A 13,236-nucleotide genomic window follows, 5' to 3' on the forward strand; every position below is an offset into this window, starting at 1 on the left:
GGTGGGCAGATGGGTTAGGCATGTAAGATGTCTGGGTTCAGGGTCAAAGGGAAACGGTTGAGCGCCATCGAACGGCGTGCGGGGGCCGCCGGAGAGCCAGGATTCTGGTGGAACGAATTCATATTCACATCCTGCACGCCTGACTGGGTGAATTTTGGAACGCTGGGATCCGATCCCACCTGAAACGAGGCGCCGCGGTCCAGACGTAGACCGCCAGGCTGGCGCGCGCTCGTTGACTGGACGTGCTCGCCGGCCATAGCAGCGTCCGCGCAGCTGTGAGGCAGCGGCACGACCGCCGGGCGTCGGAGCTGGTTCGCGGGGACGGGTCCGCTTGGGGGTCGGACTTACGGGAGATTGTGACAGGCGGCGCAGTGACCGCGTCGCCGTGCCTCATCGCGCGTGACTGAAGCGATGCGCGCGTTCCGTGATATTGGAGGAAGCTTGGCGCCGAGCGCGTGGCGTGCTGTCCGGCCGGTAACGAGCAATCCGAAACGGGTTATTTCGTGGCGTGGGTGTGTGAGGCAGCTCCATTCCGCTCCACGGCGTCTGCGCCTGGTCATGCCCGACGGTAGTATCGATTCGCTTTGGGTCCGACTCGGCTCGCCTCGGACTAGCGTGTCATTTGATCAGGCGTTTGCATCGACCGGCGGTGGAGCGGCGTGGCCCGCCTCAGACATGTGATAGAGATTCCTGCGCCAAGCGAGTCAGCTCCAGGCCTGGTCATGTGACTCCACGCTCGCCGCTCCGTTAGCCTGATGATGTGATGACGGAATGCGTGGCATGAAGTTGTATGGCGAAATATGTGAAATGTACGAACTGCTGGGCTTTTACCAGTGCGAACGATTTCCAGTGTGGTGCAGCTGAGGAGCGCATTCCACGATGATTGAAATACGATTACACGTGCAGGTGCGGCTGTTCATGACGTCACGTCGCCACGACTTCATGGCTAATAGTTCTGAAGTTTTTAGCTTTTACTGCATCACCTGTTGCTCTTCATGGCCGGGCGTCTCAGAGCTGGACACGACATCGTCCGAGCAAGGCCATGTGGTGCTGCCAGCGATATTTGGCACCATCTGCCATGTCCCACATCACTGCTCCGTCCCTTCAAGATGACACGCCTCCCTTCGTGGGTTCTTCGTTGCGCTATATTTGGCCACAGTTTAAGCAATGCGCCGGCGTTGGCGGCGACCCACTCCGGCCGCCCCGCTCCAGCCGGCGCGAAGCGACGCGCCTCGAGCGCCGATTGAGGTCAGACGTGACGTCACGGCGCCGACCGACTGCCGGGGGCGACGCGCGCGACCCGTCGCAGGGGCGCGACGCTGCGCCGGCGGGCCCAGCGGGGCCGCTACCACGCCGCTGAGTGCTGTCCGGGCACTGCCGGCCCTGGCAGCGCGCGTGGACGTTACGCGCAATACACCGGCACCGGGGTTTAGGGGCGTCGCCTGCTAGGGTTACCGACGCCCATGCCTAGCATACAAAATGAGGTTACGGGTTAAAGATCACACAAACGTGTCACGAATATCACTGCTGGGCCACGACGGCCGGCTAATGCCAGCAGCCCCGAGACTGCATCCAACGATGAACACCCGCCTCAACGCGCATGGCACGGCGCTGGGGAGCGTGTTCAGCGTGTCCACCGATCTGTCACGCGTCCCCAGTAAGCGCCCGACCGGGCACCGCGGCTCGCGCGGCGGCAGAACACGGGCGATAGTATCACACCGACATCGCGTCGGCAACGGGTCAAACGCCGCCAGCGCTAGTCGACTCGGTGATCTGGCCCTCCCGACGCCGACACTGACGTTCCACGTCCACGTCCGGTCACATCCACGTCCCACGTCCGGTTACGTCCACGTCCCACGTCCGGTCACGTCCACGTCCCACGTCCGGTCACGTCCCACGTCCGGTCACGTCCACGTCCCACGTCCGGTCACGTGCACGTCCCTCGTCCGTTCACGTGCACGTCCCACGTCCGGTCACGTCCACGTCCCACGTCCGGTCACTGCCGCGGCGGCAGCCCCGTCCTGCGTCACAGAACCCGGTGGCGGCAGCGCGGCAGGCAACAGCAAAGCCCAGCTGTGCCGACACGCGTTCGCGACGCGCCAGCTGACCGCGCAGCGTGCCGGCCCGCGGGCGACAGCTGAGCGGGCCGGTCACGGACGCTGGCGGGCCCCGGTGTGGACGAGTATGGCACTGGCAAGAAGCGCTCGCGTAGGCGCCGTCACAGCGACAGATCTAGCATGTTATCACGATACGGCCGGGCGACCACAGCGTCGCCGAGTCGCTGAGTTTTAGATTCCCAGTACTGGGGGGGCGACGTGGCGACCTCCGCCCCCCCCCCCCCCCCTCCGCACTCTGCACCGCTGCAGAACAAGCGACGGCGCCTTTCAAGCACCCGGCACCACCCTCAGATCGGCCTGAGCTCGGTCGGCGGCGGCCCGGCGGCCCGGCGGCCCGGCGGTTCCACGACCCGGGGACGGAGCGTTACTCCAGCATCAGCTTCCAGCCGAGCTCGTTGAAGGAGGCGGCCAGCCAGAGATCCGCCGACTGGGTGCGCCAGTCGTACACCACCTGCCGCACGAGGAGGACCGTCTGAGGAACATCACCTGGACCGGGGGTCGGCGCACACGGCGCCGGTACGGCATGGGGAGCTGAAGACAGCTAGAGCTGCGGCACGGTCTACACAATGTGCCCATAGTGGGAGGGTAGCATAACTTAACCTGCGGCACAGAAATTTGACAGTAACAGCAGAACCAAACAGCGGCCTCCCTTCACCTGACCTGCGGCACACAGACGACCTGAAGATCATGACCTGACATGCGACACAAAAATCTACCCGCACATGGGGGGGGGGGGGGCGGGCCTGATGGCCCCATGCTATGACTTGCAGCAACGGTACGCCCAACGACAGTGTACCGAGCTGTAGCCTCCCAGACCAATGGTTGCACCTGTAACTTTAGCAGTGACGTCACCAACGTAATCGTTTCACGGGTCCGCTACGGAGCACAAGTCGCAGTGACCCGAGCAATGACGAATACAAGCCGGCATCAGTTCTGCCAGGTGTGTTCACTTGTCTTACAAGTGGTATCACTACGAAGTCAGCATCAGTTCGACCTGGACTTGCCCATTCTTAATCGCTTAACATCATATTTCGCTAACAAATCGGCACGACGCAAGACATTGCAAAAACAGACATATGTTGCCCTGGAATAATTTCAAGGCACTTTTGTAATAAAGCGTGCAGAGCCAAGATACGCGCGTTCCACGTGACTGGTAGCTGACGTTTCATGCATTTGAATTTACGGCGGGCAAACGAGGAGCAGTTTAGGAGCAAACCATCAGTCCAGACCAAGCCAGAAGCCTTCGAATGCCATTCACATTTAAGTGATAACCGCTGGGTAGGGAAGATTCACGCAGGGACCAGCCGGTAAAAGGCTGCCAGGCTCTTGCCACACCTTAAAAACCGACCAGCCATCGCAGTCAGTCGAAAAAGGCACACCTGCAGCCAAGTTCGTGACTAAATTGCGCAGCTCTCAGACCTGACGGCGAAAATCAAAATCGACCGTCGCCTTTCCGCTCGTCTGAGCCAGCTACACGCCTTAAGCGTCCCTGCACCCGGTCGCATTCGAGCGAGGCCATGTCCAAACAAGCAGATGGCTGTAACACCAGCCCGCCACGAAAAGCGGCCTCACCTTTCACATAACTCTTTGACTCGGGCGGTGGGGCGTTTGTGTGCTCTTTTCCCGTCAACACAAATGGCCAGACCGGCGCCGACAATCGGCAAACACGGCCGTTTGCACCCGCTTGGCCGGCGTGACGACCGCTGGGGGCGAGCACTCTGACCCCAGCTGACCCCAGCTGACCCCAGCCGGCCGTGAGCTCACTCGTGGCGGGGCCGCCCGCGAGAGGAGGGTCCACGAGCGGCGAGGAATCAAGACCGAGGACAGACGGTGGCGGAAGACCGAGCGCGGAGGCAGACGGAGCGCAGAGGCAGACAGAGCGCGGAAGACAGAGCGCGGAGGCAGACGGAGCGCAGAGGCAGGCAGAGCGCGGAGGCAGACAGAGCGCGGAAGACAGAGCGCGGAGGCAGACGGAGCGCAGAGGCAGACAGAGCGCGGAGGCAGACGGAGCGTAGAGCCAGACAGAGCGCGGAGGCAGACGGAGCGTAGAGGCAGACAGAGCACGGAAGAAGACAGAGTGTGCGGACAGACATCGCACAAAGTGCGAGGAAGACGGTCATCTCTCAACAGCGCCAGCACCTGCTGCCCTCCGGCAGTGTGGCACCGGAGTCATGTCCGGGCCGCTGTTCCGGCCCCTGGCCCTGCTCTCAGTCGTGCTGGGTGCTCTGCCCGTCTCCAACATGATCAGCAGACGCGCACCGCCTCGCCACCGCTTTCTCAGCGGGCCCAGCCTGATGGCGCTGGCGCAGGCGGTCGGGTTCGCCGCCTACTCCGGCTTTTGTCTGTACCTCATCATCGAAGACCTGCGGCGAAGCGTGACGGGGAACAGCCCTCTGCTTGCCGTCTTCCTGCAAGCATTTGTCGTCGTACCTCTCAACGTCATTGGCATCGCCAACTTCTTGAAGGGCGACAGGATCGCAGCACTGCTGGCAGCCTTCGAAAGTTCCAGCGACGGCGTCAAGATGAAGGGAAACACGTTCAGGGTCACCGCCCTCGCTGCCGCCATCACCGTGCTGGATTGGATCGCCTCGTTCCAGGGCATCTGGACGTCTGATCCAAGCCTTATATTCCTGATTTCCACCGGCACATATTTCGGCGTGTTCCGAAACCTTCTGCTCTGGCAAATCCTATCGCTGATGGTGGCTATCACGGACGCGTTTGAGCCTATTGCGCGGGATGTCGAGCTCCTGGCCGCCGCCAAGCCTTCCGCTGACGCCAGCGCACCGGCGCGGCTGGAGAGGAAGCTGTTTGTCGTCGGCAGCTCACGCGACGGTCAGAGGGCGAACACGCGCGGCGCCGCACCGAACGACCTTGACCTCAGCCCGGGGCCAACGTCTCCCAGAAGGCGCATTGACACCATTCGTCGCAAGCACGCGGCGGCCGCCCGCATCGTTAACCTGTTCAACGGCGCGTACGGGGTGCAGCTGCTCGCGCTCAATCTGTTCACCTTCGGGTACGCCATGCAGGGCATAACGCACTACATCTCCTCGCCGCCCTCCGCGAGAAGCACATCACTCCCGTTCACAGTCGCCAACGTGGTCGCCGCCCTCACCAAGGCCGCCGCCGTCTGCACGGCGGGTCAGAAGGTGACCGCCGCCGCACAGCGACCTCTGACCCTGCTGACTCAGCACGTGACCTCCGACCCGGCCACGCAGCTGGACGCGCTGCAGGCCGTGCAGCAGCTGCAGGCCGCCGACAGCCACGTCAGCGCGGCCGGCTTCTTCTCCATCAACCGCGGCACGCTGCTGCCGCTGGCGGCGGCCTTCGTCACGTACGGCGTCATCCTGGTGCAGATGAACGACTGGAGAGCGGTCAGCCGGGACGGGTCCTAGATCCGCCGCCCCGGGCGCCGGCGGGTCGCCCGAAGGGGAGCGCCGGCCGGCCGCGCCCCGCACGGCGGCGCTGCTCTGCGCCGGCGCTGGCTGTCGGAGAGGCGCGACAGCTCTGGTGGACCATCGAGGTGGCATTGGTCGCTGCGGCTGGTGCCACCGAGGCGGCTGAGGTGTCGCTGGTGAGCTGCCGGCGGTGACTGCCATGCCAGTGTGACTGGGAACTAGGACTGGTAAACCACCACGGTCACCAGTGGTGACTGCGGTGGTTTGGTGACCGGCGCGTGTCATCCGTGTTACCCACATACTCTCTGTTGACCCATGCTAACCGTATCAACTCGTGTTATCCGCTGTTGGACCACGTTACATGGCGTCATCTAAGGCCACCAAATCATCATGCTTAGCCTGAGGCCAGTCTAGCGATCGCTTGCAAGGGGAAGTAAAAGGGGAGTAAAGCGGAAAAGTAGTAAAGTAGAGTAAAACAAGTTATCTCCCGAAGCGGGGATGGAAACAGTGACTGGTGATCGCTTCGTCTTGTCCTCGCTCAACTGCATTATGAGCGTGAGCTCATGTTCTTCGTGCTACCCCGTGGTATTCATCCTTAGCCCAGGGCACGCCTTCACAGCGTCTTGCACGTAAATGGGCATAAATAATAAAGCACCGTAATAAACACACGAATACAACAATCGTGGGTATGAGCATATAAGCACGATTTTGAGTCCAAACGAGCACATCGGTTGATCGCACGGAGAAACACAGTTAGCCGACGCAATAACAGGTCCGACTGCATCAACCAGAGTCCATTTCCTTTGGATAAAAGCCCAAAGCAGTCGCACGCTTTCCGACTGCGCGTAGCGGACCGTTTGAGACGAAGCCATGGAACTCGGTCAGTTCCCTAGCCATTTCGTGCACAGGCACATTGAAATATTTCAAGAACTCGGCATAGGCCGCCGTTACCCTCGAAAGGGCTTAAGCGCATACTGGAGGACTCCCGTGGAAGTTCGCAAGTCTAGAGCACAGCAAAATAGACATCGCATATTTCAACGTTGCAGCCTTGATTTCCTCGAAGAGAAGTCTTCGGACAGTGTATGGGATCATATATGGATGCATGGGGAGGACATTACTGAATCCCGGTCCCACAAGGCGTACCAACGTTTTTTTCCGGATTTACTGACGGCTACGGATGTTTGCAAGAGTATATATAATAATTAACTCCCGCTGCAGTAGGTCACAATGCATGCCATATCAGTCAGCATCATGGTTAGAACACCACATACCGTTGCGCTGCAAAATCATGTAAGATTGGTTTGTGTAGTTACCTGGGCCTGGTTTCATAAAACGAAACTACCGACTTGCACAATGCTGAGTCGCGTCACGTAAGCATAAGAGCCGGAAATCATCCGACTCTTTTTGAGCTCCCGTTGATAGATCGGACAGATCAGTCGCACATTATTTTTGGTCTTTGAGTCAATACGACACAAATCCAAAGAACGCAGATTCGTATTTTTGTTTTACGACACCAGGCGCTGGTTTCGGATGCCCCCCCCCCCCCCCCCCCCCTCCTGACCTGCTTGTCGTCCGTCTCAAGGAAGACCCGCGTCGTGTCGTTGTCGCGCCTCTCCGTGGTGAAGGTGATCTGAGAGCCGGCCCGCAGCGGCGGCAGGCGCATCTGACGCCGCCTCCCGTCCACATACACCTCTCCTGCGTCACAGTTACACCCAAACAGGGCGTCAGGAACATCTGATGCCGCCTCCCGTCCACATACACCTCTCCTGCGTCACAGTTACACCCAAACAGGGCGTCAGGAACATCTGACACCGCCTACCGCACACGTACACATTTCATTCCAGTCATGAGCACCCCTGTTAAGCACATGAGCACCCCAGTTACACCCTGAAAAGCGTCAAATGCACCTGACGTCACCGAACGTCCATGAAACTCCAACCCACACAGGCTAGTTACACCCTCGTCGGGTGTCAGGCACATCTGACGCCGACCCCGTCTACACGCACTTTCCTTGCCGGCGCAATCGCACCCATGGGGTGTCGACGCACACCTGTGGCGGCCACAGGGTCACAGATACACCCAAACAAGGAGTCGGACCCGTCCGACGCTATTGATGCCGTCCACGCATCGCCCCTCCCACAGCAGCACGTCTCAGGTCACAGCTTCCTTGTAATCACTAACGGTCACGCACTAGGTAGAGGTGGACTGCGCAGCTTCCTTGTAATCACTAACGGTCACGCACTAGGTAGAGGTGGACTGAGTCTGCTGACTTATGTACCGATTATTTTTCTTGTGTTGACTATGTTTTTGCCAGTTATATATTTGGAAGAAAAAAGCAGCACAGCCGTACACAATGCCGGCTAACGAGCAGCACTAAGGCCCTGAGACAACACAGCCAGCACAGCCGTGACCAGACAACGCCGCTGCGGCGGCCGGAGGAGGCTCCGTCGGCCGCTCTCGCCGCCCTGCCGACCGGCGGCGTTCTCTCACCCGTGGCGCTGACGAAGAGGGCGCCGGGCGCGGCGAGCGGGCCGTCCGGGAGCCGCTCCGGGCCGCCGTCGAGCAGCGCCAGGCCCTCGTCGCTGCAGCCGGCGCCGGCCGCCAGCACGGCCACGCGCAGCGCGGCCGCCGGCCGCAGCTGGGCGCCGGCTGAGCAGAGCAGCGGCGGGCCGGTGCCGGCGCCCGAGCGGCACGCGATGCGGCCCGCGTCCGACAGCGTGTACTCCGGGCTGGGCGACCACTCTGCCAGGGAGGGGCACGCTGTGAGGACGCGGGGAGCACCCGGGGAGGCATGGGAGGACACTGGCGGCACGGCGCAGTGACAGGTGACAGGGCTCTGTGGGCGCGCGGAGAAGGCTAGATAGTGACGGAACACTGGCGCCGCGGTGTGGTGACGCGTGGGCGAGCTCAACGGCTTTGGTGAACGACTCTGGTGAACGGCTGTGGTGAACAACTCTGGTGAACCACAGACACCACACAGCGGAAACCACTCTGGAACGAGGGACCATCTTGGGATGCGAGAGACCAGTCTCTGGGCACACGACACCTCTGCAAGGAGTTAACGATATCACCGCGGTAAACGGGACACGTGTTTGCAGATGGGGCACACGGCGATGTAAATGCAACGCACGATCAGTGATGCAATCATTGCCACACGGATGTACTCACAAGATACACACGCACACACACACACGCGTTGAATGAGCCGAAATACCAGCGGACCACAGATAGCGACCGCGAGCGGCACAAGAGCGCGCTGAGTCCGATATCCCCTCCCCCCGCCCCCGACCAGACCGGACCATAAACCGCACCCATCCGCGGCGCGACCCCGCTGACTCAGGCCCACCCCCTATCGTCACCAAACCCTCCCCGTCCCCAAACACGGCCGCGGGCGCGGACGCGTCCGGCGGACCGTACCGTAGTGCGGCAGGCCGGTGTCGCCCGTGACGGGCCGGCTCCAGCCGCCCCAGGCGCCGTCCGGCGCCGCCCGCCGGCTCACGCGGAAACTGTAGGTGACGTCACAGTGCAGCCGGCGGACCAGCGCGCTGGTGTCGGGCCCTGCGGCGAACAAGGCCCGGGGGGGGGGGGGGCGTCACTGGCAGCGGCAGCGGCCTTGCAGAGGTATCAGTAGTATGTCGAAGTGCACAGTGCGGTACGTGTGCGGGTGCAAGCATCTCATGCACAGTACAGGAAAGTCCCGTGATATTTTGTGGATACTATGGGATGCGCTTTGAAACTAACGCGAGATTATATCTACAAGGAATACCCAGCTGCGTGAGTGTCGGCATCACCACACGCTCCGCACACAAAAGCAAGTCGGTGGTACGTCCGAGATACACCGAGTCTGCACTCCCAACCCGACCCTGAATATGACGATATCAGGACAATATAACTCCATAACCATATCAAGACAGCCAAAAAGGGAAGCAGGTTCTCTGCTGGAGCTGTTCGGCGGTAACACAACAGTGATGTCACATGTAAGGCTGGAGGGGAGGGGGGGGGGCGACTTAGAAGTCAGTCGGCGCGCAGGGTGACCGCAGCGGGTTTGAATCCAATGGCGGCTCTAGCGTTTGCTGCGTGGAACACGCCGCTCGCTGGCTAATGTTCGTCATCATGACCATCATGTCATTTCTGGATCGAATCAATAAGTAAAGCAACACATTGGTGACAAGCCTGATGCATCATCAGGAATGTACCTAGATGCACCAACTGGCCTACAGCCATATGCACCAACTGGCCTATAGCCATATACAACAACTGGCCTACAGCCATATACGATGACTGGCCTTTAGCCATATACAACAACTGGCAAATGGCCAGATGCACCAACTGGCCTATAGCCATATGCAACAACTGGCCTATAGCCTGATGCAACAAATGACAGATAGCTGGATACAACTGACCTCTAGCTAGGTGCAATAACTGGCCAACAGCCAGACGCAACAACTGGACTATAGGCAGACGCAACAAGTGGCAGATAGCTGAATGCGACAACTGACCTCTAGCTTCATGCAACAACTGGCCAACAGCCAGATGCAACAACTGGACTTTAAGCAGGTGCAACAACTGGCCTACAGGCAGCTGCCCCAGCCGGCCCACTATTCGGCCGTTCCGTGACGGCCCGGCGTCGGTCGGACCGTACCTTCGTAAGCCAGATGAAAGACAGGGGACGCGAGCTTGTTGGCGTCTCCGTAGCAGTACTGCAGCCGGTAGGTGCTGCCATCTGTGTCCCGGTCCACGTCCTCGTCCTGAGAACGTTATTTTTACATACATACAGGCAGCACGCATCATGGATCCACACAGAAATTTGTTCTAAGTATGACCGAAGGCATATGCGCTACGAAATGCGCTGCTCATTCCTTGCGCCAATGTGTCCAAAATATGTCTGGGAAAAGGCACTTCACATAAAACTTTTGAGTGGCTGCATACAGTGTATGCAAGCATCCATAGTGTTCGGCGCCGCCCCGTCTGGCGCCGGCACGCAGGTAACCGAGCTCCGCGGAGCTCCGCGGAGCGCCGAACACCGCAGCGTCAGCGGTGCTCCTCAGCCGAGCACACCAGCGGCGGCCGGGAGTCGGCGTCCGGTCCCCTCCGCAGCCCACTCTCCCCCCCCCCCCCCCCCCACACACACACTCCAACCAACAATATGCCGACCAGCACACCAGCCCGTGGCGCTGACCTGGGCCCAGGTGACCAGCACGGCGCCCGGCCTCGGCTCCGTGCGCAGGCCGTTCACGGTCACGGTGCTCTCGACGCGGCCCAGCTGCCGCAGGGCGGCCAGCGCCGCCGGCGGTGCCGCCACCGGCACGTGCAGGGCCGGCCGCGGCAGACCCGACGGCGGCGGCAGAGATCTGCAGGCGGCCCGGAGAACTCGCTAAACTCGGAGGAAGTCTGGGCCGCAGGCGGTACAGCCGACCGAGTCATGTGAGGCATCCTCTTTTGAGAGGTTCTCACTGAGATAGCATTTAAGCCATTGCCAGCATGCACCATGCTGCCTCTGTGGTCTGGGGACAAACATGCTGGACCCACAATCCCACAACAATGGGTATCAGTCCCAGGGCAGGCTGGCCCAAGTGGCAGGGAAAGGTCAGCTGGCAAATAGCCAATGCAGGCTCAGGCCAAACCAGGCCTGTCATACACATTACACAGTACACAGTACACACAGCATATGACAAACAATGCACTGTACACAGTACACACCATATACAGAACACAGTATACAATACACAAATACACAGTATATAGAACACAAAGTACACAGTACTCAGTACATAGTACATATAGTACATAGCTCACACAGTACACTGTGTGCAGCATGCACAGTACATAGCTCACACAGTGCACAAGAAGATGGTATACAGTGCACAGCATACACAGTACACAACACCCAGCACATAGCACATACAGTACATAGCATACACAGTGCACAAGAAGATGGTATACAGTGCACAGCATACACAGTACACAACACCCAGTACATAGCACATACAGTACATAGCATACACAGTACATAGTATGCAGTGTACACAGTACACAGCACACATCATAGACACAGTACACAATACACACAATACATAGTACATAGTGCACAATACACAGCACACAGTATAGAGCACACACACAGTACACAGCTCCATTGAACAGATGGGTGGTGGCAAATCTATCCATCGAATGGTCCATTTATTTGGCACGGAAAGTCACAGCATGATGGCATTACTCTGAGCATAGAGCTAAGACTTCCCATAAAAACATACATGTCCTCAACTGGATCCAAAGCCTCAGGCTGGCCATCAATGCCATTGGCTGACTGAAGACTGTTCAGCACTTCTTCAGTCTTCTTCAGCTGTTCATCCACTGCCAATCTGTCAGCACCACAGCCAGATATAGTTGGGTTGACCTTTGCACACTTTTTTATTGCATGAACACACTGCACAAAGATCCAAATGGTTCATCGATTTCTGTAATTAAATGAAGTGACATGATGTACAACAACTGCAGATCAAATTTTCCCAGATATAAAATAGGTGATATTACTGCCACAAGTTTAGAATCAAGACCTTCTGTTCTAAAATGTTTTGCTATGAAACATATTTTGAAATGTTGCATAATTAGCTAATGTTATTCAGGATACTTGCCCATAATGGTCAGCTTCAGCAAGAGCCATTTTCTTCACATCCAAGATCTCTGCCAAAAGCTGAGCCTTCCGTTCTTGCACTGCCATCACCAGCTGCTGCATTATGGTTTTCATTGCTGACTCTAGTGCTTCTGCTGATTGATCTGCACTTGTGCTTATCTGGATGCACATTGTCAAAAAAATGAGCGTGCAAAACAGGATATAGACTTTGCCTTATAGGCAATGTTGGTCCAGAATGAGAAGAAATGGTGAGTGGTTGGTACTGCATGTCAATGATGTGGTTATATGTGCACTATTTTGTACTGCATAGCACACCATATACTGCCATGGGAAAAATGACAAGTTTTGCAATCATGGCCATAAACAACTTATCAGTGGATACCCCACCCAACCACCATTGAACAGGGTCAGGACATGCCTTTAAGGGACCCAAACATACACCAAATTACCAAGAATTCCCACCGATAAGGCCCCAAGGCCAGAACAAACTCAATACACTGTCAACAAACAAGCATAGCAAAAGCATGTCAACATGTCTCACCTGCAGTCTTGTCTCTTTTAACTCCTCTTTGTACATTTCCAGGGAACCTTTGTGATCTTGTAAACTGGAGATTGTTGGTGCATCACGGCCGGCATCCATATCAGTCACTAAAAGGGGCATGTTTCCAACACAGGACAGGAAATTATTGCGGTACCACTGGACCACCCACTCTGATAAACTGGATGAAGGGTAAGCACTGTTTTACAAGATCACAAAAAACAATGGTGACCTCATCAGAATGGATATGCGACTGGTGCCCGCTTCTCGATGTAACACAATCTACATCCACAAACTGTCATTGCCGCCTCTCATCGGCCTTGATCGGCGTCCCGTATAAACTAACATCCCCATATCGCGTCACATAGATAAACATATGCAACAAGAGCGCAGGATTTGGCGAGACCAACCGCCCGATCCTAATCTGTTCGTCCACCTACTTTTCCTTGCTACCGGTGAATAGCTACAAAAAAGGAACCAATCACCACCGCGCCCCTTCCAGAAGAGGCTAATGTGAGGTCACCATATTGTTCGTGGCGACACTGCAGCGGA

At 57.9% G+C, this 13,236-nt stretch overlaps 1 protein-coding gene across 1 annotated transcript; it reads right to left on the bottom strand.

Annotated features, from left to right (window-relative positions):
• Nucleotides 1-5,730: 5,730 nt before the first annotated feature.
• On the bottom strand, nt 5,731-13,029 carry LOC119114194 (uncharacterized). The gene is made up of 8 exons (XM_037238396.1): nt 12,688-13,029; nt 12,148-12,305; nt 11,767-11,874; nt 10,692-10,863; nt 10,155-10,260; nt 8,183-8,254; nt 7,074-7,207; nt 5,731-5,736 (listed from the first exon to the last, which is right to left on the bottom strand). The coding sequence occupies exons 1-8, from the start codon at nt 12,805-12,807 to the stop codon at nt 5,731-5,733; spliced, it is 876 nt and encodes a 291-aa protein (XP_037094291.1). The 5' UTR covers nt 12,808-13,029.
• Between the last annotated feature and the right edge of the window lie 207 nt (nt 13,030-13,236).

The sequence above is a fragment of the Pollicipes pollicipes genome, unplaced genomic scaffold (genome assembly GCF_011947565.3).
Source record: "Pollicipes pollicipes isolate AB1234 unplaced genomic scaffold, Ppol_2.1 Scaffold_7262;HRSCAF=8765_pilon_pilon_pilon, whole genome shotgun sequence".
Lineage (NCBI taxonomy): Eukaryota > Metazoa > Arthropoda > Thecostraca > Pollicipedomorpha > Pollicipedidae > Pollicipes > Pollicipes pollicipes.